Below are 22,430 nucleotides of genomic sequence, written 5' to 3' on the forward strand. Positions count from 1 at the left end.
TTTTTTCTTTTTTCCACCCAAGAAGTGTGAACCAATTCATCATCCAATTTTTAGTTACAAAATATACAAATGTAATTTTGAATTATTTGGGTGGAGTTGTTATATATGAAAGGAGGAATGTGAATAAATAAATATTTAAGAAGTAAAGGCAGTGATAAAATGGAAATTTATATATTGTATAAACTCAAAATTTTTCAATAATATTAACATAGTATAAAATTTCAAGATTTTAATATCAATACAGTATCAACACAATATCAACACAACATTAATTATTGGCTACCGTTGAAATTCTGTTGACATTTTCCTATTGATGTTTTTTTTTAATCTGTTGACATTTTTCAATAGTTCAGATCATAATTTTGAGTTTGTACGATATTTAGAGTTTTCATCTGGTCACATCCCTAAGAGGTAATAGTACATAGAATTTTCCTAGTGATGGTTAATAGTTATTCCACACTTCCACTTCTTCTTGTCCATATTTATAATGTAATGATATATTTTGCTGATTTATTCATATGTATTGGTCTTTACTCTTAATATAGTTCTTTTGCCTTTTTAAACCACACATCTATTTCACTATAATGCTACCGACTAGCAAATAAAATGTGGGGTATATAATAAAGTTGCACCCAAACCCTTTTAATGCTCTAAAATCATACTTGCGTTGACCTTCAATTTCAGAATGATTAAATTCATACATAGCTCATCAACTATCAGTCATCTAGTTGAATATGTCTTAAAACAAGAGATCAACGGTTTAAATTAAGACATCATGTTTCCTTCATATTATATAAATTCAAATACTTTTGTTATATATGCCAACAAAGTGTTTTCAAACACAATATTGCGTCAATATTTCACCTTATTTTACAGATTTAACCTTGTTTGACTTGAGCATAATTAGGGTTTCTGAGTCTAATGTTATGCAAGAGACTAGATCAAACCTCGAACTAAAAGACATTCAAGAAAGGATGGACTTTTCTTCTTTATATAAGCCTGCTATATACACAGTATATATTATTTTCGTAGTATATATTCTATACATGTTTTTAGCATGTGCATTTAATGGTATCATCCAATATTAGGTAGTGCTCCATTTGTTTAAATTTCTCACAAAGACTAGCTATAAGTCTAAGAAGATGGAGTAGTAAAATAAAATTGAGGAATATATGGACGGTGGGCTACCAATTTTTACGAGTTTGTTTTAAAAAATAATATAGTGTAGTTTAGTAGCAAAACGCTAAGAACACTAACATTGAATAGTAGGAGTGATATAGTAGTATCAATTAATTGTATCGAAATAAATACTACTCTATAAAAGTTCTGCGCTTTTCGAAACTCGGATTTGCATTTGTATTTTCAACAAAAGAGATTCATTCATCATGATCTTTACTATCTAAAATCTGGTGATGGAGAGATAAATTCATCATCGGCTTGGACTCACTCTTATACTATATTAGAAATGAGTTACGCATCCCTTAAAATACATTATAAGGGAGAGGATTATTCATACTTTTATAGGTGAATTAGGATGTTACCAATACGATGTGTAGAATTTTAACAAATATGGTTATTAAGTACTCATTAGAAGAAGAGTACTTCTCCATACTTATATTTTATCTCAATATTTTAAGCCTTAGCACTTTTTGCTCTTTTGCTCTTGCTTCTATTATCTGGCGATGATCTCGATTATATTTCCTTAGTTTCTATCTTAAGCACTTTTGCTTTATTTCGGATAGTAACTAATACTCTATTAATTTCAGTATACACTTTATTTTATTTATATTAACAAATAAAAGCTGTTTTAAGAATATTAAGATGACTTCGCAGGGCTGGGCCTAGTGTGCTAGTGAGCCTAAAATGGGCTGGGCTTAGACAAGAAAGTTACGTATCTCTATAAATTTATACTTCTATTTTCTTTTTATGTAATTTATTCCCCTATCTGTTTACTTTTAATCTTCAATCACACAAGTAAACTTAGCCTATTTTCCCTGAAAAAGAAGAAAATAACTTTTTTAATCTCTTTTGTAAAGATAAATGAAGATCCACTCAAAGTACTACTATAAATTTTCACTTTTGTATAAAGAAAGAACAAAGAAAATGATAATGCAACTTGCTTCCCTCAAAAAAAGCATAAAGCCAATTTCATTGCATTTTAGATTTAAACAACAAAACATTCACTCAAATTCCCAAACTCCTATCTTTTATGTACAATCCCACCACTTTTAGAATTCAACATACTTAACCATCAAAAAAAAAAAAGTTTACTAGTATTAATATTTTTCTAAATTTTAAGGAGTCAACGGGAACAAAGTCAGCAAAACAGGCGCCGCCGCCTTCGCCGGCACGTCCCTCTCCTCCTCGGACAGCGGCGACTCAGTCCTAACTCGCTCCGCTTCCGCCCCGAACGGCGTCACGGGCCCCTTCACCGCGGGCGAGTTCCCGGCCGATCTCGTGCCAGCTCTGACGATCTCGAGATCGCCCAACGACTGCTTTCTCCTCTCTTGAAGCTTGAATTGCACACCCGCCTTCGGCCGGAGCTTGTGGGCCCCGCCACCCGGCGCCGCCCCGGTCAGCCTCTGGACCAGCTCTTTGAAGGTGGCGGCGTCCGCTTGTATGAAACCAACCTCTCTTTGCTTCTCCATGTTGTTGTGTGTGTGTGTGTGTGTTTTGTATTGAAGAATTTAGTGTTGATATAAATGATTATTGAAGATGACTTTGGGTATTATATATTGCATGGGAAACGGACCGTGTAAGAATTGCGCGTTAAGAACTTGTCGTCTGAGTACTTGGAAGACTGTTGTGGAAATTTGAGCTTAATTAGTCAAACTTCAAGAAATTTGTTTTGGAATTTTTCTCCTTGGTGTTTTCTAACTACATCAGTATGATTGGCAGCCTACACATTTATTTATCATCTAAAGGAATTAGTATACTTATTACTAGGACAAAAAGGACTAAAAGAAGAATCAAAGGAAAATAAAAATAATGAATTTGTGATTGTTTGGTTCAACAAAGAAATAGTATTAAATTTTGCTTCATGTTAAAATATCTGCTTTACCCCTATTTAGTTTATAAATTTTGTAAACTTGATGATATATGTATAATGGGATATTTATAAATATTACTTTTGATTTCGCTACGTAGATGTTATTTTAAGTTGACAACTCTACTAAAGGTCAAGCTGAAGTTGGTAACGTGACGACTTCATAAATCATAATCATATAAAAACTGGTTATGAAAACTAGAATTAAGTGTGAAAACATGAAAAAAATTTACATAAGCAACGACTTTGCATTGAACAAATTCATATTTTCACATGAAATGTTTACCGTTAACGGTTGAGAAAGGAGAATCACTCAGTTGCTTTGGACAATTGCAGAAAACAACATTTGGTTTATATCGCCGGAGTCCGGCTCTTCCTCCTCTGCAAAATATGACAAGTTATTGCACATTCAAATTTTAGAGGCATCAAATATCACTAATATCACATCTGCACATAAGATTGCACGAAAAAAGCACTCTGATAAGATCAAACCTACCCTATCATATTGCAAGCTCATGCAAACTGCACTTTCCTCCATCTCATAACCACATTACTTTTAAATAGATAGTTTAGCTTTATGAAAATTGCACCTTACGATATCACGGTAAGGAGTACGCAGATAGATCTTAAACAGTTGCATATGTTACAAAAACTTGGTTTTGTACACTACAGTTCCGGCCTATCCACCTCAATATTATCAATGGTCAGTTCGTTGCACAAAGTTTGATGAAAACGCGCAAATTACCATATTAACTACGTGTCTCAGTTCAGATTCTTATAAGACTGGGGATGATTTTCTCCAACAAATGCTATAACAAAGGCACACTCAACAAGCAATAGTGCAAACAAACAAGTTACCTTTTCTAGATTTGACTTGAACTGCCCACTCATCGATAACCTGGACATCATGAGACAAACAAATTAGATACAAGCCAATTTTTTTTTTATGAAGACCTCACGAGAAAACACCAAGAAGGTATTTCTCTATCTTGGCAAACAGAAACCATTGTAGCAAAACTACGTTATGCTGCAAAACAAAATGACCTAAAAGTCCTAAACCCCTGCCACTTCTATTTTGGTTGCTCTGTTGGCACATGGTAAAGAGTCTTCAATTAGAGCAGTTACCCCTTCAATTAGAATCTAACTAACAGCGTCCACAGACAAATGCAAATACCTGATTGAAGCTCTCATAAGCATCATCATCTGCATCTCCAGTGAGAGGAACACCAGTGGAGCTTTGTAACTTATGCAGCATTGTCCTATTCCCCACTAAGACAGTTCTAGCTATATCAATCAGATCCTGCACTCCAAAAGCTTGCATAAATACTCACTCAAGGCAGATGGAATATTGAACACTATAAATTTTTTCAAATCGAATTATCATGGTTAAGATTATTAAGGACTAAATTGCAAAGGCTCCATTTTGGTGAAACAGGAGGAACAATATAGCCTACATAACACTACAAGATCCAAATATCCACTCAATTAATAGCAAATCATTGTTGTGCAGTACTTCTACTAGTTATACAATAAAAATTTACATAATTCGATAACTAAATTTACAAAGTAAAATCACATGAAAAATAAAATACATTCACTGTCTAAGCACAATTTCCATTAGACGATGTTTCATCTCTTCATCTTTTGGGGTTAAATGATCTTTCGCTAACAATGTGTTCAACAAAATCTGATTCATCTTCATAGCCTTTCGTTGTTCTTTTTTAAGCTCCAAGTCGATTCTCGCATTTCCTAGTTTGTTTATTGCTTCAGCTTCACTGTCTATAATGAGTCTTAATGCGCGAATTTCTACAGCAACTTCATTAGTAGGTAAAGATTCTGATGCATTAGTTGGAGTTTTAAGATGGGGAATAGTTGAACAATCAATACTTGGTGTTTCTACATTGGAAGGTTCAGGATAATCCCCATTTTCAGAAGTCCTTGATCTTTTGGAGCTGCCACCACTTTCTTGAAAAGCCCCTTCTTCATATATGGGACATGGTTGTGAAAACTCTTGAGATGTTAAGTCCTCTTTGGGATGTTTACTCATAACTTCATTAAGTACAACTAAAGTCCTTGATCTTTTGGAGTTGCCACCACTTTCTTCAAAAGCCCCTTCAGATATAGGACGTAGTTGTGAAAAATCTTGAGATGTTAAGTCCCACTTGGGATGTTTACACATAACTTCATTAAACACAACCAAATCCTGAAACTTGCTACCACCTACTTCATAAATTGCATGAGCTTCTATCTCAACATCCGCCAAGCTCATTCCTATCTTTTTCCGAACATATGCTTCCTTGTAAGCTGCCATCCACTTTTTTCCATTTGCATTAAGCCGTTTCCAACGACACTTCATCGATTCAATGTTTCTTTCGTTGAGTTCTTCCAAATTGTTTGCTCGAGCTTCTTGATACAGATTATGCACTCGCCCCCACAAAGAAAAACCCATTTGCTTTCCACATACTTTATCATTACTAGCAGTACACCAAGATGACATAAGGGCTATATCTTCTTTCACACACCAAACTTTTTTTGCCCCCTTTTGATTTGTGTCTGACTGTTGGACATCACATACCAAATCACAAGAAATGTTTTGTGATGGTAGAACCTGAGATGTGAACTTGGTTCAGATTCTGAGAAATCCTTGGGTTTTGATAATTTTATCAATCTCGGTGATGCTATGAGTTTGGAAAATATTTCTAGTCTAGCTCAAAACTGTTCAATCTATCGTACACGACCCCTAAAAGTATCACCCTAAGCACCTATTAACGTATTTAAGGATAATGTAATTTGAAACATTGATGGAAAAAAACGAAAGAAAAGAATACACACTGTCAGATTACAGAATAGACGATATCTATTTCCTCCGGTTCCAAATGGCCAAATCTTCGTAGCTCCCCCACCCCCCAAACCAAAAGAGGTAAATTTCCATTTTTAGAAATGGGATTGTTTGTGGACATCCCAAAATGGCAAAATGGGACTATTTTTCGTGGACGGAGGTAGTATTATCTATCTAAACTAATCCTATTATTATCCATCTAACATAATCCTTAAGAGATTATTTACTTTGAGTATAGGATGTATTGAAATATAATCCAAGCTAATTGTTTACCGATTACTTTGATAGATTGATTAATTTTTAACTTGTTTGATCCTCTTAACCTTCAAATACTCAATTCTATATTTTAGGATCTACCTAGGAGTATTACTCTTACAGAAAGTAAACGGCCCTAAATGTAAATCCCCCTTAACAGTAATATTATGAATAACAAGATTCAAAGCAATCCACATTTCTTCACCTGTTTCGCAGCAAGAAGCTCGCGGCACTCGTCTTTCAGTGACGACATTTCTTCTTCTATCTTTTTCAGCCTTTCCACCAGCTTCATCGGATTTGCCTGTCGAAAAACAACCAAAGTAGAGAGGAGAAGAAATTAGTACCCCATAACTTCAAAAGCTCAAGGTGCAATTAGTTAGATACGAAATTGTAATCCAATTTTGCTCCAAAATGACAGAATATAAAATTGAGGGTCTGAGAGTTGAGAGATGGGAAAACAGGAGCAATAAATGGATAGAGTACGTGATCGGGGTAAACTTGCTGGAACTCTTTGTGGAGCTTGTTCTGCACTGCGGAAAGATCGCGATTGGCCTTGGTGAACAGGTTTAGAAGTCCATCCACAGCTTGGTTGTGCTCCATTTTCACCCCTCTCTCTTCTCTCTTCTCTCCTCTCTGGGATTTAGGGATTTGAATTTTGGAATTGAGCCATTATAGTTTTTATGATTGGATTGACGAATTTACCCTTCATCCAATAATATGTTTCGTTATTTTGAGAATATAAAAAAATATTTCGGAAGAGGGTATTTCGGTAATCAACTAAAAACAGAAATTTATAAATCGGATGCGGCTCTGAGGGTTTGCTTCTTCAAGCTTCCGTGAAAGCTGCAATGGCGATTACTCAAGAGTTCGACTGCAATTCGAAAACTCCGGTATGCATGATTTCGGTATTATACTTATGGTTTTTGATGATCGAACTATAATGTCTGTCGATGGATTGCATTTGAATATGCCTTGACCTTGCAAATTATGTGCGCTTCCAATCCGTGCTTTTCTCGGAATTTTTTTTACTTTTTTTTATCGTGTAACTAGAGTTAATCATCAGCTCAATGCAGAAATTGTCATTTCAATATCCGATTTGCTTTCCGAAGCACATGAGTTGGTCTTAATTAGGACTTGTTTTTCTCTGATTACTGTTACTAAGCTGCTTTTCTATTGGTGAAACTCTCTTCTGTTGTGGTGGCAATGTATTAGTCTCCTTTGATGTGGATTAGCATAAGTAAGCTCTCTTTTGAGCAGGTGGTGTCTATATATTTTGCATTGCTTCAATGATATACGGATCATGGATTCATGTAAGATTTCAGGATCTTGAAAATCTAACAGATCACTGTTTTATCAGTTGGAAGAATCAATCCAACATTGCGGTGGAGAAGTAGCAGATCCTCAACATAGGAAATATGATGGTAGTTCAAGTCCTTTTATCTATAGAGTGGCATGTTCTCTTTAAGGATTAAGATGCCTGATTTGCCGTGATGTTAAATTAAACTTTCAGGTCCTTCAACGAGACGCGAGGCTATCACGAAGAATATTTTTGTAGACCAAAGAGGAAGCAGAATTAAAAACAGAAAATCTGATAGACTAAATGATATTGAGGTGTGTAATTTATTATGCATGGATGTGTTTAGCTGACCTGGAAATTATCAACGAAATATTGTCTTCCGTCTATATTTTGTCTCATATTTATTTTGTAGTTATATTTGTGAAAGTTTGTGACTTTAAGGAACTAGAGAAAAGAATGAGATCTGATCTGATATCTCTTCCGGGGCTTCTAGCAGAAATGGCATTATCTACTACTCTAATAATGAAGTTTTACTTTTTAAGAACAAAATTTTGAAGAGATGTGGTGGTGGAGATTTGTGTCTCGGTGCAGTTTTTGTTTGGAATAGAGTTCCTCTATTCTCTATCAGTAATAAGCTGATTCTTTTTAGTAAGCACTAAGCAGACCACATGAGTTGCAGCCTGATGTGTTTTGAACTTGGCTAAGATTAGTGCCTATTGGCACATCTCGTGAACATCATCTTAGAGCAGAGATATACTTTACTTTTTTTAAAACATAGAACAAACAAGTATTTCAGATTTGCAGTGATTTATCAAAGCAATATTATTAGCTTGTATACTGCTGTTATGACGAGAATCCCATCTTTCCAAATTTTCCTTCCTATATGTTGAAGCCTGGGCTCATAAATTAGTGGTCACTATATTGAATTTTGGTATGCTATTTAAAATTTCTGAGTTAGTTCCACTTCCAGTATATCATTAAAATTATTTTTGTACTTTCCAGATTGTTGGATACCTTAATACCAAGGAGGAGATCCACCGCAAAAGGATTTTATGGGAAGCAATGAATGAAAAAAATATAAAGGTGTTATCTTGTTAAGTACTTTCACAATACTAGCTTTCGACAAGTAGTTCTTTCTGATTACTTGTGATGGGTTGAACATACAGGCCAAGAAACAGAAAGTACCTGCTGAAACAAAGAAGAGTGGCGCTGTCAAGAAAGCTACTAAAACCACTGAGAAAATGGAGCCTAAGGTTCGACAAATGGAGCCTAAGGTTTCTACTTTTCTTAGTTACTATTAAATCTGCTTCATTTCTTGGAATAGTATTCAACCATTGCATTATGCTAAACATCGATTCATTAGAATTTGTGTATGATGTTGTTGTCTTTTTCTGCAAATACATAGTATTGCTTATCCGTTATCTATCAACTTCTAACTTGATTCTATACTTGCAGAAGCATAGTTCGAGGATCAACTATGATGCTTTGAAATCTCTGGGTGGTGATTTCGTAAGTATTGCATGACACATATTTTCTCTAAGATTTCATCCCTGAGTTTGTCATGCTGCAACATACTATATCACATTTGGTTGGTATCATTTGTGCAGCAGGAAAGATGTGAATCGGGCGAGTCAAGCAAGGCAGATTCACCAAAGCAATCAAAGGAGAGTTGGTACGAAGATGATCGGAGTGATGATGAGATTTTCGGAGGTGATGAAGAAGAAGATGAGAGCCATTACCAGTACCAAGATGAAGATTTATTCGATGATTTTGATACTTGAAAATCAAATGAATTTTTGATCCTACAGTAGACATAGAGAGTTATAGAGCATCTTCATACTATGTTAACTGAATCTATTAGAAATACATGTTTGTGTGACATTCCAATATGCTTACATTGTGACACATATATAAAAAGTTTTAAAACGTATTTGACATAAATAATCAATCAAACTATCAAAGTGGCAGCAACCAGCAAGTGTGTTTAGTCAAGACTCAAGCATACATTTTCAAATAATTCAAGTGTGTTTAGTCAAGTATACATTTTCCCAGCTTTTGAATCAATTTTGCGATACAAGAAGGAAAAAAAAGATACTAGCAAGCAAATTACATTACAAAACTCCTATTTTACATTGGTACTTAAGTTTGAAATTTATATAAATAAAACAAAGGCTTTATTTGTGTTTCATTTTAATACAGTATCTTATTTATGTTGCCATTAATATCTTTGCTTATGTGAATTGCGAAATATAAAATGTTTCATCATTATTTTATGATGGTGCTAAAAATTCTTTCATTGTTTTATGTAGATATAAATAAATTTATTATTTTTTCATGTTTTGAACTATTAAAATAATGACTGTTTTAAATTAAAACGTGTATTGAACTTTTTTGTCAATTAGTATGTAAGTTTTAAATATTTTGTAGTAATAATATGAAACAAATGATTTTAGAAACACGTAAGTTTGAAAATAAGCGGTGTAGCTGAGAAAGAAAGTTGTTGTTCCGTTGAAGACTTGAGTGTCCGTTGTTGTGTGGCCATAAACAATGCACCAACTCAGCAAGTTACTCATCTTCTACAATGTTCATTTCTCCCTAACACTGTAACCTCAATCAAATTCATCCTCTCCCGCAAATGGCTCTTCTACAGTTGCCGCCAATTCTGGCTGCTGCTGCTCTTCCATCGCACTTGGAGAAACTCCCCAGAACAAACGCGAGGATAACATTGTCCACTACTCAAACCCCCTCGAATCCCCGCCACCATCAACTGAAGAGGAATCGCCACAAATTGAGCGCAGTCGCCGAGGGAATCGCAGCTGCGGCGGGCGATGAGAGCGTGATTCAGGAAGATGAAGCTGTGGAGCACAAGGAATCATCGGCGAGATACGATTGGACCGAGGAATGGTATCCGCTGTACCTCACCAATCAAGTGCCCGACGACGCGCCGCTAGGGCTCACAGTGTTCGACAAGCAGGTTGTGCTGTTCAAGGACGGCGATGGAGTAATTAGGTGTTACGAAGATCGTTGCCCCCACAGGTTTCTTCTCCTATCTGGAATTTAGGTGGAATGGAAGGATTTTTTTGTTGAATATGTCAAATTTGAGTTGGATCTTGTTGATATGGATGCAGTTGTTATAGCGATTAATTAGTGAGTGTGATGATTTCAGAATGTCTGCACTACTTTCTAAATAATGAGTTAATGTGCAGATTATTGAGGTTAATTAAGGTGAGATTAATGGATGTAGTTAGAATTATAGTTTTAGTGTAGATGTGTTTAATTGACTGATTGTGATGCATAATATAGCTGTTATTATATGCAATTTTTGAAGGTTAGCAAAGCTGTCTGAGGGCCAATTATATGATGGAAGATTGGAGTGTTTGTACCATGGCTGGCAGTTTGAAGGAAATGGTAAATGTGTGAAGATACCTCAGGTCTATTGTTATCTACAATAGTTCTTAAAGTTGAAGATGTTCAAGAAGTTTTAAGGTGAATGATTTTATCAATATTGACTAGATATGGTTTTCTCGACAGCTCTCAGCAGGTGCGAAAATCCCTGCATCGGCTTGTGTGAGGACTTACGAGATCAAGGATTCACAAGGCGTGATATGGATTTGGATGTCGCACAAGACTCCTCCTAATATTGAAAAGATCCCTTGGTTTGAGAATTTTGATAGACCTGGTTTTCGAGATGTTTCAACCATCCATGAGCTCCCGTATGATCATTCCATCCTTTTAGAGAACCTCATGGATCCTGCTCATGTTCCTATCTCACACGACAGAACGGATTGGACAGCTAAAAGGGAGGATGCCACTGCTCTATTTTTTGAGGTGGTGGAAAGAACTGATCGAGGCTTTGCAGGCCATTGGGGTAGAGAGAAAGATCGGTCAATTCCAGACTACATACCGAACTTTCTGAGGTTTGAGGCGCCTTGTGTGCTTCAGAACAACCGGGAAATTGTTGACAAGAATGGTGAGAGGAACTACTTCACGGGGCTGTTTCTATGCAGGCCATCTGGACAGGGGAAGTCAATGCTTATAGTCAGGTTTGGGAATACAAGACAGCCACCACCCATGTTGAAACTGTTTCCTCGATGGTACTTCCATCAGAATGCTTGTAAGGTATTCGAGCAAGATATGGGCTTCCTTTCATCTCAGAACGAAATCCTTATGAAGGAGAAAGTTCCAACAAGGAAGCTTTACATCAATTTGAGGTCATCAGATGTTTGGGTGGCTGAGTACAGGAAATGGATGGATAAAGTGGGGCATGGGATGCCTTACTACTTTGGGCATAGCTCGATTTCTCTGCCAGAAATTCCAGCAGTAGTTGAGCATGCTCCGGCTGGATTCGTTGCCAATTTCTCAGCCTCTCAGCCAGCTAAGGGTGGGATTGGGACAATGGAAGCACCAAACCCTGCCAACAGATACTTTCGGCATGTGGTCCATTGCAAGGGGTGCATGAGCGTCGTGAAATCTTCTCATTCGTGGAAGAACGCTCTATCCGTTGCTGCTGCCGTATCCACGACATTGGCAATTCTTGTTTCCGCAAGGCAGTGGAAGGTGCTGTTCCTGCTCTCGACTGCAGTTCTGTTGGCCGGGGTACAAATCTGTTCAACTATCATTGCAATGAACACAACCAACTTCATCAGAACGCATAGAAGGATGTGATTCAGGAGAGTAAATTATAAGTTTTCATTTCTTACAAATTTTAGGTGTGCTGTATTGATTTCTCAGTGGCTCAGGATTTGCTCATTCCTGGGTAAGTATGTATTGGTTTTACATCTGTATGCTAGGTTAAAATTTCTGTTACATAAAACATGTTTGTTTGCAATACAGGTTCATGCAAAAATTATTTGAACGTTACTTTTTCGGCACCAAACATAAAAACTGTAGTAGATAAAAAACTAAGTTGACCAAGAACAGTTTATCGGAAGCTGGAATCTTTCATGTTCAATGCTCTTGGGTCTAGCAGTATGATGATCTTCATTTATGTATTTGCCGACATTGTACTAAATATATATACAGTATCACTCCAACTCCCACCTACCTGCACTCGTTCAATTCCTCTCTCTTTACTCTTCAACCAAGAGAGAGAGAGAGGAGCAGATATTGAATTGATGCAGAGAAGAAGAGCATTTACTGACTGTTTGTCACTGTTCCAATTTTCAAAACCTGCCTCAACCATCTCCAGAATAAATGCAGAGGTATAATAAATAGACATAGTTACTTCCACTCATGGCACGTGACTTCTTTCTCTATTAAGGGAATACAACCAAAAGCAGGTAGCAGAAAGCTCAGCACAGAAGATATCCATTCTTGTCAAACTAAGAAATGGATTATGCATACAAATTGCTGATGCTTTATTCTGCTCTCACTCTGTGCCTCCTTCCATTCTCTTCTTGCTCGACTCCCTCTGTTGGTTTCTATGCAGGTTCGTGCCCTGCCGCTGAAATCATTGTGAAGAACACAGTGAGATCAGCTTCTGATTTGGATCCCACGATCCCCGGGAAGCTCCTCCGCTTGCTCTTCCACGATTGCTTCGTCGAGGTTACTCCTACCTCACTCTTTTCTACTTGAGATTGCATGGTTTAAATGTTCAATCACCATTACTTTAACAGGGCTGTGATGCTTCCATACTACTACAAGGAAATGGGACGGAGAGAAGCGATCCTGGAAACACGTCCGTTGACGGATTCGCTGTGATAGACTCAGCAAAGAGATTGCTTGAAATCTTCTGCCCCGAAACAGTTTCTTGTGCCGACATTCTTGCACTAGCTGCTAGAGATGCAGTTGAATATGTATGTGCATTCATTCCTCAAATGAAATTCTACAAGCAAATTTTGAATTCCATTTTTTTATAGTTTCGATTTGAATCAAGTTTGCTGTTGCAGACTGGGGGACCAAGTGTGCAGATTCCGACAGGAAGGAGAGATGGCAGGATTTCAGCAGCTGCAAATGTGAGACCAAACATCGTAGACACAAGCTTCACATTAGATGAGATGGCTAAGCTCTTCTTTGCCAAGGGTTTATCTATGGATGACCTCGTTACTCTCTCAGGTATTCGAATTGCCTGTCTGTCCTAATCAGATGTACTTAGCTATAAGACATCGGACTTCATGTTACTGTTTCAGATTATGCCTTATTCTTTTAGTATAGTTCCCCTAAGCCATTAAAACAGTTAAATGATGGTTTAATAATGAAGCTATTATGTTTACTAACTTTAGTTGATAAAGTAATTATCCGCACACATTATTAGTTAGCTTGAGATTTATTACATTCATTTTTCGCCAAACACCATCAACCTGTCAAAGTATCAGGCCGGGCCGGGCTGGGCCCAGGCCTGATGAGGGATTTGAGCCGTCTGCTGAAAAGTGGGGTCTTGCAGATATAGCAGCATATTTTATATGGGTCAGCCCGAGCACATGTGCCGAATGGATTATCTGGGTTGGCCCGAATCCATGTTGGGTCAAAAATGTATAACCCAAATGCAAGAAGTGCTTCTATTGAATGTCCTAATGATTAATAGTCTATGCCTTGCAGGGGGTCACACGATTGGAAAATCACATTGCAGCTCATTCAACGACCGGTTCAAGCTCGACCCGAATGGAAATGTTACAGTGATCGATTCATCCCTGGACCAGCAGTACGCAGTCCAGCTAACGAAAATGTGCCCTGCCGGTGCTAGGGATGATTCGATCACTGTGAATAACGACCCAAGCACACCATTTCAGTTCGACAACCAGTACTACAAGATACTGTTGGAGCACAAGGGGCTTTTCCAGTCTGATTCTGCACTGGTAAATGATAACAGAACGATGAACAAAGTGGTGGAATTTGCTAACAGCCAAGATGGTTTCTTTGAGAGTTGGGCTGTTTCTTTCTTGAAACTTTCCGTCATTGGGGTTAAGACCGGGGATGAGGGTGAAATTCGACAATCTTGTTCGATGCCTAATCGATGATCGGATTATCACCTCTGTGCGTTTCTCCTGCGCTAAAACAGTTCATTTGTATATACAATGATGTGCTTTGTTAGTGATAATATTTTAAATATTACTATAATGTTTATTTTTATAAAAATGATAGGTCATACAAGGATTAATGGTTTCAACTTGATCATCATATAGGTAGGAAGATAAATGTCATGTAATGCAAGTCAAAAATGTGGATGGCAATTCAAAAACAATTATATATGTCATCTAATTTATACTAATATTATATGATTCAGGGAATCTTATTACTATTTCTTTGCGCTCATGATTGAACTTATCATAACCTTTAATGATTTTGCTACTTTTATCTAAAGTCTTGAAATTTATTAATTTTTGGGTGAGTTAATAATTGTATAAGAAATTAATGACAGCAGCAGAACTTGCTTATATTATTGTGTTGCTGCTCTGTTAATCAGAAAATTCCAAATATGAATTATTGGAATAAAGCATTTTATTCTGTTTATCTCATGTTTGTAATTGCTTGATTTGTGGTTGACCTGATGAAAATTGAAACTGAATTACTAAGTTTTGAAATTTAGACTTGAGATTTTGTTTGATAATGATAGATTTGAAGTTCTAAAAAACCATCATTCTAAAAGTTTTTCTTCATCTTCATTCTTTTTTTTGAGTTATGATATGTTCTAATAACATAGTACTAGTAGTATCATATATGAAATCAGACTCAAGCAAATATTTTGCTGAATTTGTTATTCTCACAAATCACATCATGTATAACTGTAATAACAACTTGCAATTTTACATGTTGATTGCTTAAGTACTCCTATTAATTTTCTTTACTCCCTCCTTCCCACATAATTTGGGATAATTTGACCGGGCACGAATTTTAAGAAATGTAACGAAAAGTGAATTGAAAAAGTTGGTAGAATATGAGGTCCACTACCAAAAATGGTAAAAGTGAAATTGGTCGAATTATTTGGAACGAACCAAAATGGAATACTGGGTCAAATTATGTGCGACGGAGGGAGTAATTTTTTTTAATTTTCTGTGGGAGACATTGACGTGAAGGGTAGCTTATAATTGACATCCCCATCATTTTGACTTGTGATGTACATTTTCATACCTAATCTCAATAATTAATACTATGAAAGTTTGTATATCAACAGGTAAAGGCCACCAATGAATGTTTCCAGTGCAGATGTGACTATTTTGGATTCATCAATATTTCAAACAGCAAAAATTACTCTAATTTCATTGCCCTCAATTGAGTCCATGTTATACTTGGCACCATGTACATTGAATATTCTCATAAGTATACATTTCGAAGTGGTATAAGTTATAAATTTCAGAAGTTCATAGCAATTCGTCACAACAACCCACCCAAAAATAAAAAGAAATTTTATTTTTTATAAAATACCTAGAAATGATTAATGAATTTCCGACGTGGCCCACCAATGAACCAAGATTCCATGGGATTTACAATGATGTTTCATTGGAGATTCCACTATATACAGTGACATTCACACCAATAGCATTATTTATTTTGATTATTAGATAATTGACTAATGTGGGGTGGCATCCAATTTACAAAGTGTCGGGGGGAACATCACCAATTATGTAGATAAGCATATAGTAATAGATTTGATCGATCATGCATATAGATGTTTCTCCCTAATTAAATATTTCATGTTCCCCTAAAGAAGATTAATCATGAACCTAAAATGGCGTTTGGGTGAGATTATTTTTTACCTCTTCACTTATAATCTCAATTGTTTGAACACTAGCTTTGCTTAATTTAGAAATTTTGAAATGTTACATCTTGTAATATAGCCACTTAATTTGCAGTCCTGGTTAGGAAGCCCTCCACTAAATTCTTGAGTTGGGGAACAGATAACGAAACTATTTCACTATAATATTATAATATTGTATCAGAGCTAGAGTAAAAATAAATAAATAATAGGCTGGTTTTAGTTGGTTGGGTCACCACACTAAAAATAAATACGTTGACTTTAGACCCATGAGAGTCTTGACTTGATTGAGTGTTAGGAAGCTTCTGAATTTATATTAAATCTAGAAATAAATTAAGGGGTTTTTTTGGGTGACTTTTGGATTCTATAATATTTAGGAGTTTATAAGTAGTGAAAGTACATGAATAATTGAGTTAACTAGCTAAAGAGAGTAGCATTAGTTAGATTGAGAAATTTGGGAGAGAAAATGAAAGAGATCTATGAAATTATAAGGTTATGTACATTAAAATACTTTATAAATCATAATAAAATCATTTTTATTGTTATTTACAACTATAAGTTTAGAAAACAAATTGGGGTCAAGGAACTTATCTTTTTAAAATCTTAAAAGATATTGTACGTAAGAGCTTATTAATAGTTTAAGGAACTTTAAACACATTTCGATGTTCAATAATAGTCTTTTTTTTTCATTCCTTTTGCATCACTACTTTAATAATAGCGTGTAAGGGCCGGCAACAATGTACTCCCTCCGTCCTAAGATAAGTGACCTACTTCTTTTGGACACGAGATTTAAGGAATGATATTTAAATAAGTTAAAGTGGAGAGGGTAAAGTATGAGAGAGGAAAAGTAGAGGAGAGAAGAGAGAATAAAGTAGGTGGAGAATAAAGTAAAAGAGATGATTTTTTGCTAAAAATAGAAATAGGTCACTTGTAGTGGGACATCCCAAAAAGGAATACGAGTCACTTATCTTGAGACGGAGGGAGTAGATGATAAGATGATTAATATATAGGAAAATATTATTCTCTAATGTCCTTACTTTATTTAAGGATAATTATTAATTTATTTTAATATATATGTATATGTAAGACATGTATGTTTGTTAAAAAGTTTCTCAGCTTGGGTACATATCGATATTTTTTTATTTAGTTTGAAAATATGTAACTTTTTATGTGCTCATCAGTCATCATTAATAATCAATACGGCTAAAACATATTTGGACATATGTTGTTAACTTGTAACGAACCATCAAAATATTTATGGAATACTTTATCTCAATATTCACAAAGCAACACTAAAGTCATAGTCATGCACATGCTATATTAAATGATATTCAAGGAAGAGAACAAAGAAAGAGACTATTCAATTTGTACGAACTAGCATACTAAAATTAATTAGGATGATTAGGATGTGTGGGGTTAATTACCTTTCCTTTTGTCATGCACATGTCATGCTAATCTCTTCATTTTTCGATTTAGTTTTTATTTATTATTATTATTATTATTATTATCATCACAACTCTATTTTTGTATACTGACTAAACCGAACTATGATTCTATTTCGAATAATTTGCTCGTCCTTAATATTAATAGTTTGGTTTAATTCATTTGACCCCTGATTACTCATTTTGCTGTATAATGTATGTATATTTTCTTCATTGTTCATTTATAACATTTCTTAGTCCAAAACGTAGCATATATAGACCAATGTATTGGGCCTCTAGATATCAGAATAATTACATAGTGATTGGTGATACTTAAACAAATGAAATTAGTCATACTCAATTAATTAAGCATTAAAAGTGTAGGGTTAGGCCTATATTCACTTAAAAGTAGGTATAATTTTCCCTTAACATCACACTTCTCTCTAACTCCAACTCATGATTACTCGTTTACTAAGTCAATTCATAATATAAGGCCCACTTATATCATTTGTTGATTAAATATTAATCTAGTAGTAGAGTGTAAAAATGAAATAACAAAACATGAATGATGAATGATGGATCCTTCCAATGAGAAAAGAATAATATTTAGCAATTGGGTGGTGTGGATTCTTGAAATCCTATTTATGAGTATAAATATATCCAAGATGATGGAAGCCTATTGTTCACAACTCATATCAAACAAAAATCACTCATGGCCACTCCACATTTCTTTTCCACCTTCATCAAATCCTCTTCCCTTTTCTTGCTTCTTGTTTCATGTTTTTTAGATCAAACCCATGCTTTTCAACCCAAATATACTAAGATTCAAGACTCTTTCCACACTATTCAAATTAGCTCCCTTTTTCCATCCTCTGTTTGCAGTCCTCCCAAAGGTAACAATTCTCTCTCTTTCTCTCTTGCCTTTGCATTTAAAAGAAGTTAATTTTCTTCTTCTTTTTCCAGCCTCTGTTTGAGCTGTCCAGATGAAACATGAAAGGGTTATGACCAATTTTATTCTTAGATTTATTGTTAAGAAACTTACTTATAATGATGTCACTATTAAGATGAAATTATATGAATATAAAGAATCCAACATGATAAGGTTGAATCATTAGTTCAATTAATCAACTTTATAATTTTTCTGTCATCTTTGAATTAATCACAAAGCTTATGATATGCTGAAAAGGTAACAAAACTTTTATATATTTGTCATTTTCCAACTGTGAGAATATGTGGTCTTTCTTCTTTCGACATGCAACGATATAATGAGATTAAATATAGTACTATATGTTTTTTTTAAAATATGCACCAAGTCATTTTCAAATATTTAACTACCAAAAAGGAAGTGGGCAGTAATCCTTTTGGTAGCATGGTCCAAGAGCAATAATGTTAGCATAAAAAAAGTTGAAAATGTTCGGTTTTGGCATAATGTTTGGATTTATGGCCACCATAATTCTTCATTTAGATATTGAATCATTTTGTTAGAAGCAAATATCAAGTGGTTAACAGCTATTTTTAAATTAAACTTTTGGCTTTACGTGGACAATTCAATTAGTGACCTTGTCTTGTTTTGCTGAGTGTTTTTTGTGTGTTTGGGCTATTAAGTCACATAATAGTAATAATTTAGCTACGAAAATATAATTAATAGTAATTTCTTGTATCTGGATTACTGCTAATAATGTTAGCAATATTTTATTTTGTCTTCTCATATGAACAGCAGTTATATACTACTAGTATGGATTACATTTTGTTTATAATCATTTCACACTGTCACACACATCCACCAATGAGTTATGCTCCGCTGTCATGAATAGAAATTCTTACTAAATCATTAGACTTTATTTAATTTAATTTGAATAACACATTCAAAAATATTAGACAGTCATATAATTGGCCGAATCCAGCCCAATTGTTACAAAACCTAATCCTCCACTCAAAACCAATTAACTGGATCCCACAATCCAACCAATTCCACACCAAACGTAGTACTTTCGCAATTTACAAAAATTGGTCTTTATCCATCCTATTAAATACTTGTATTAAAATTTAGAAAATAAACTAATTGAAACCACACTTTCATGAAAGTAGTTAAAGTGTCAATTTTATTACGGAGAGCATTTATAGACGTATATAATGACTCGTGTGCCTATATGTAGTTTGAGATTAATATTTCTCTTTTAGTGTTTTAGTGTTACTTTTTTCGTGGCCTAACTTGTCAAATTGCAAGTGCGAATTAAAGAATTTTAACCCACTCATGTCTTGCAATAGAGCTAATTCTTCAATCTATTGCAAATGTGTGTTTGTTATGAAAATTCATGTAATTTGATGACATAAGTACATATTAATTTGAATAATCAGATTTGATCAAGAAGAGACCATCCACGCTAGAAGTTTTTCATCGGCACGGCCCGTGTTCTAAACTCAGCCAGGACGAAGCCGGCGCTATGCCATCGCTAAAGGACATCCTCTCTCATGATCAATCCCGAGTCGAGTCAATCCACGCCCGCACCAACCCAACCATAGCCACAGACAAAGTCAAGGACAAAAAAGTCAACCTCCCTGTACAGCCGGGTAGCTCCCTAGGCTCCGGAAACTACCTCGTTTCTGTGGGCCTAGGCGTCCCCAAGAAAACCCTCTCCCTCATTTTTGACACTGGGAGCGACCTAACATGGACCCAGTGCCAGCCATGCGCTCGATCCTGCTATAAACAACAAGACCCAATATTCGACCCTAAAACTTCGACCTCCTACTCTAACATATCGTGCACGTCCACGGCGTGCTCCCAGCTCACCACTGCCACAGGCAACAACCCCGGTTGCAATGCCGGGACGTGCATCTACGGCATCCAGTACGGCGACCAGTCGTTCTCGGTAGGGTTTTTCAGCAAGGACACCCTCACCATCGCTAAAGACGTATTCCCAAACTTCCAATTCGGTTGCGGCCAAAACAACCAAGGGCTCTTCGGCCGAACCGCCGGGCTAATTGGCCTCGGCCGGGACCCGCTCTCGATCATATCCCAGACCGCGACGAGGTACGGGAAGTACTTCTCCTACTGCCTCCCGTCGAAGTCGAGCTCCACCGGCCACCTCACCCTCGGCAAGGCCCGAAGCCCCGGAAAGGGCGTGCGGTTCACGCCGTTCGACTCCACGAAGGGCTCCTCGTTCTACTTCATCACCATCGCCTCCATCTCCGTCGGCGGCCAGCCGCTCCCGATAGGGCAGGCCGTCTTCACGACGGGCGGCACGATCATCGACTCCGGCACGGTGATCACGCGGCTGCCGCCGGCGGCGTACACCGCCCTGAGCGCGGCGTTCAAGCAGGGGATGAAGAATTACCCGGCGGCGCCGGCGTACTCGATCCTGGACACGTGCTTCGACTTCTCCAACTACACGACCATCACCATCCCCACCGTGTCGTTCGCATTCGGCGGCGGAGTGAAGGTCGACCTCATCCCGTCGGGGATTCTGATCTCGGTCAGCTCCACGGAGGCGTGCCTTGCCTTCGCCGGAAACGGAGACGCCGCGGACACCGGAATCTTCGGAAACACGCAGCAATTGACGTTTGAAGTGGTGTATGATGTCGCCGGAGGGAAGCTGGGATTCGGTGCGGCTGGATGTTGATTCATACTAGTTTCTTACATTAAAAAAAAAAACATGATTTTTCTACAAAGAAAGGAAATATGTTAGTGTGATATCAATATGTATATGATATGATTTCAGAAATTTTAAATAAAAAATTTGTCTTTCAAGAAACAGAGGTGAATTGTTGGAGTGATTGTCAAATTGAATTTGACAATTTGTGATGCACGATGCTCAATTACAATTTTGAACGGCATTTTTCAATGTTTTGCACGTATCCATGTCGCTTATTTCGTTAGGAGGTGTGAATATGTTTGTGTTTTTCACATTGAAAACTTTAATTTGACAACAGAGGAATGGTGATGTATGAAGCTAAAGCTCATTATTTACAAAACAAGTCTTTCGCACAAAATGCAAAATTAAATTCAATTTATAGTACATGAGCCAATAATGCATTCATGGAGATGTATATGTTGCATAATAGGAGTAATTGGTCATGGTCTAAGCCAAGAATATGTGTACATTATCATTATTGATTGTGACATGCATATTTTGGGATGTGAATGGAATTTCGAATAAACGATGAACGTGACAAGTTTTTTTCAATTTTGGTCCCAACACGCGTCTTTGCGTGTAGTTTGGCATTTTTTTTCTCTATTTTACATGGAAATTTACAAAAAAGCGTGACGCACGCCATTGGCCCACTGGGCCCAATTATTCCGGAAATTACACGAGAAATTTAAATGAGTTATGGGGTATTATACTATTATTATGACAAAAGAAATTCGAATTATCCCTAATTTCAAAATAAAACAGAACGAAACTATTTTTTTTAAATACTTAATTAAGTTTTGTTTAGTAGATATAGTTCTTATTTAGTCCAAAATGAATTAACACATAAACAACTGTATTTGGACCATCTTAGAGTATTTGATAAGTCATTAGCTACATTTTTCAATATTGCACTTTATTAGGTCACATGATTATTTGGAAATATGATGCAAAAGAAAATCATCAAGTTAGAGAGGTCTTAGTCAATTGAGTTTCTAGGAAAAAGGCATTATTTTATTGCTAATAGACGATATGAACATCTAGTTAGTTATTGTTTGAGTAAAATAAAGAGAAATCACAAAAACACAATTGAATCGATGCAAATTCAAATACTCCATACACTAAAGATTAACTACTAGTCCCTCTGTCCCCGATTGAGAGTCACACTTTTCCATTTCGGTCCGTCCCCAATTAAGAATCACATTTCATCTTTACCATAAATAGTAAGTAGATCTCACATCCACTAACTCA

General features: G+C 36.2%; 6 protein-coding genes across 10 annotated transcripts; 4 read left to right on the top strand and 2 right to left on the bottom strand.

Annotated features, from left to right (window-relative positions):
- Positions 1-2,294: 2,294 nt before the first annotated feature.
- On the bottom strand, positions 2,295-2,648 carry LOC125215080. Its single transcript, XM_048116388.1, has one exon. It carries the CDS (start codon positions 2,646-2,648, stop codon positions 2,295-2,297), a length of 354 nt encoding a protein of 117 aa, XP_047972345.1.
- Positions 2,649-3,274: 626 nt separating this feature from the next.
- Positions 3,275-6,792, bottom strand: LOC125215875. 2 transcript variants are annotated; one of them, XM_048117453.1, is made up of 5 exons: positions 6,624-6,792; positions 6,346-6,441; positions 4,221-4,346; positions 3,905-3,944; positions 3,275-3,427 (listed from the first exon to the last, which is right to left on the bottom strand). In XM_048117453.1, exons 1-5 carry the CDS (start codon positions 6,738-6,740, stop codon positions 3,360-3,362), a joined length of 447 nt encoding a protein of 148 aa, XP_047973410.1. In that variant the 5' UTR covers positions 6,741-6,792; the 3' UTR covers positions 3,275-3,359. The 2 variants fall into 2 exon arrangements, with proteins under 2 accessions (XP_047973410.1, XP_047973409.1); XM_048117452.1 differs by lacking the exons at positions 3,275-3,427; positions 3,905-3,944; positions 4,221-4,346 and adding an exon at positions 4,512-5,654.
- A 188-nt stretch (positions 6,793-6,980) lies between these two features.
- LOC125215876 lies at positions 6,981-9,326 on the top strand. Of its 4 annotated transcripts, none has more exons than XM_048117454.1 (7): positions 6,981-7,030; positions 7,498-7,561; positions 7,651-7,751; positions 8,440-8,520; positions 8,604-8,711; positions 8,893-8,946; positions 9,045-9,326. In XM_048117454.1, exons 1-7 carry the CDS (start codon positions 6,989-6,991, stop codon positions 9,216-9,218), a joined length of 624 nt encoding a protein of 207 aa, XP_047973411.1. In that variant the 5' UTR covers positions 6,981-6,988; the 3' UTR covers positions 9,219-9,326. The 4 variants fall into 4 exon arrangements, with proteins under 4 accessions (XP_047973411.1, XP_047973412.1, XP_047973413.1 ...); XM_048117455.1 differs by having other exon boundaries at positions 6,983-7,030; positions 9,048-9,326; XM_048117456.1 differs by having other exon boundaries at positions 6,983-7,030; positions 8,604-8,690.
- Positions 9,327-9,954: 628 nt separating this feature from the next.
- On the top strand, positions 9,955-12,265 carry LOC125213609 (protein TIC 55, chloroplastic-like). The gene is made up of 3 exons (XM_048114253.1): positions 9,955-10,473; positions 10,766-10,868; positions 10,969-12,265. Exons 1-3 carry the CDS (start codon positions 10,073-10,075, stop codon positions 12,100-12,102), a joined length of 1,638 nt encoding a protein of 545 aa, XP_047970210.1. The 5' UTR covers positions 9,955-10,072; the 3' UTR covers positions 12,103-12,265.
- A 148-nt stretch (positions 12,266-12,413) lies between these two features.
- LOC125213611 (peroxidase 18-like) lies at positions 12,414-14,487 on the top strand. The gene is made up of 4 exons (XM_048114255.1): positions 12,414-12,981; positions 13,053-13,232; positions 13,326-13,491; positions 13,975-14,487. The coding sequence occupies exons 1-4, from the start codon at positions 12,766-12,768 to the stop codon at positions 14,391-14,393; spliced, it is 981 nt and encodes a 326-aa protein (XP_047970212.1). The 5' UTR covers positions 12,414-12,765; the 3' UTR covers positions 14,394-14,487.
- A 3,728-nt stretch (positions 14,488-18,215) lies between these two features.
- On the top strand, positions 18,216-21,302 carry LOC125216695 (aspartyl protease family protein At5g10770-like). The gene is made up of 2 exons (XM_048118455.1): positions 18,216-18,443; positions 19,909-21,302. Exons 1-2 carry the CDS (start codon positions 18,263-18,265, stop codon positions 21,168-21,170), a joined length of 1,443 nt encoding a protein of 480 aa, XP_047974412.1. The 5' UTR covers positions 18,216-18,262; the 3' UTR covers positions 21,171-21,302.
- The last annotated feature ends 1,128 nt before the right edge of the window (positions 21,303-22,430 follow it).

The sequence above is a fragment of the Salvia hispanica genome, chromosome 3 (genome assembly GCF_023119035.1).
Source record: "Salvia hispanica cultivar TCC Black 2014 chromosome 3, UniMelb_Shisp_WGS_1.0, whole genome shotgun sequence".
Taxonomy (NCBI): Eukaryota; Viridiplantae; Streptophyta; class Magnoliopsida; order Lamiales; family Lamiaceae; genus Salvia; species Salvia hispanica.

Bases quoted from the DNA above. Each gene is read 5' to 3' on its own strand.
- LOC125215080 (XM_048116388.1), bottom strand. From the start codon at position 2,648: ATGGAGAAGCAAAGAGAGGTTGGTTTCATACAAGCGGACGCCGCCACC.
- LOC125216695 (XM_048118455.1), top strand. From the start codon at position 18,263: ATGGCCACTCCACATTTCTTTTCCACCTTCATCAAATCCTCTTCCCTT. The intron at 18,444-19,908 runs GTAACAATTCTC...TTGAATAATCAG, and splicing joins TGTTTGCAGTCCTCCCAAAG to ATTTGATCAAGAAGAGACCA.
- LOC125215876 (XM_048117454.1), top strand. From the start codon at position 6,989: ATGGCGATTACTCAAGAGTTCGACTGCAATTCGAAAACTCCG. The intron at 7,752-8,439 runs GTGTGTAATTTA...TGTACTTTCCAG, and splicing joins ATAGACTAAATGATATTGAG to ATTGTTGGATACCTTAATAC. The intron at 8,712-8,892 runs GTTTCTACTTTT...CTATACTTGCAG, and splicing joins TTCGACAAATGGAGCCTAAG to AAGCATAGTTCGAGGATCAA.
- LOC125215875 (XM_048117452.1), bottom strand. From the start codon at position 6,740: ATGGAGCACAACCAAGCTGTGGATGGACTTCTAAACCTGTTCACCAAG. The intron at 6,442-6,623 runs GTACTCTATCCA...GTTTTTCGACAG, and splicing joins AGCAAGTTTACCCCGATCAC to GCAAATCCGATGAAGCTGGT. The intron at 5,655-6,345 runs GTGAAGAAATGT...TTCACATCTCAG, and splicing joins AGCTTCTTGCTGCGAAACAG to GTTCTACCATCACAAAACAT.
- LOC125213609 (XM_048114253.1), top strand. From the start codon at position 10,073: ATGGCTCTTCTACAGTTGCCGCCAATTCTGGCTGCTGCTGCTCTTCCA. The intron at 10,474-10,765 runs GTTTCTTCTCCT...CAATTTTTGAAG, and splicing joins GAAGATCGTTGCCCCCACAG to GTTAGCAAAGCTGTCTGAGG. The intron at 10,869-10,968 runs GTCTATTGTTAT...TTTTCTCGACAG, and splicing joins AATGTGTGAAGATACCTCAG to CTCTCAGCAGGTGCGAAAAT.
- LOC125213611 (XM_048114255.1), top strand. From the start codon at position 12,766: ATGGATTATGCATACAAATTGCTGATGCTTTATTCTGCTCTCACTCTG. The intron at 13,233-13,325 runs GTATGTGCATTC...TTGCTGTTGCAG, and splicing joins CTAGAGATGCAGTTGAATAT to ACTGGGGGACCAAGTGTGCA. The intron at 13,492-13,974 runs GTATTCGAATTG...TATGCCTTGCAG, and splicing joins TGACCTCGTTACTCTCTCAG to GGGGTCACACGATTGGAAAA.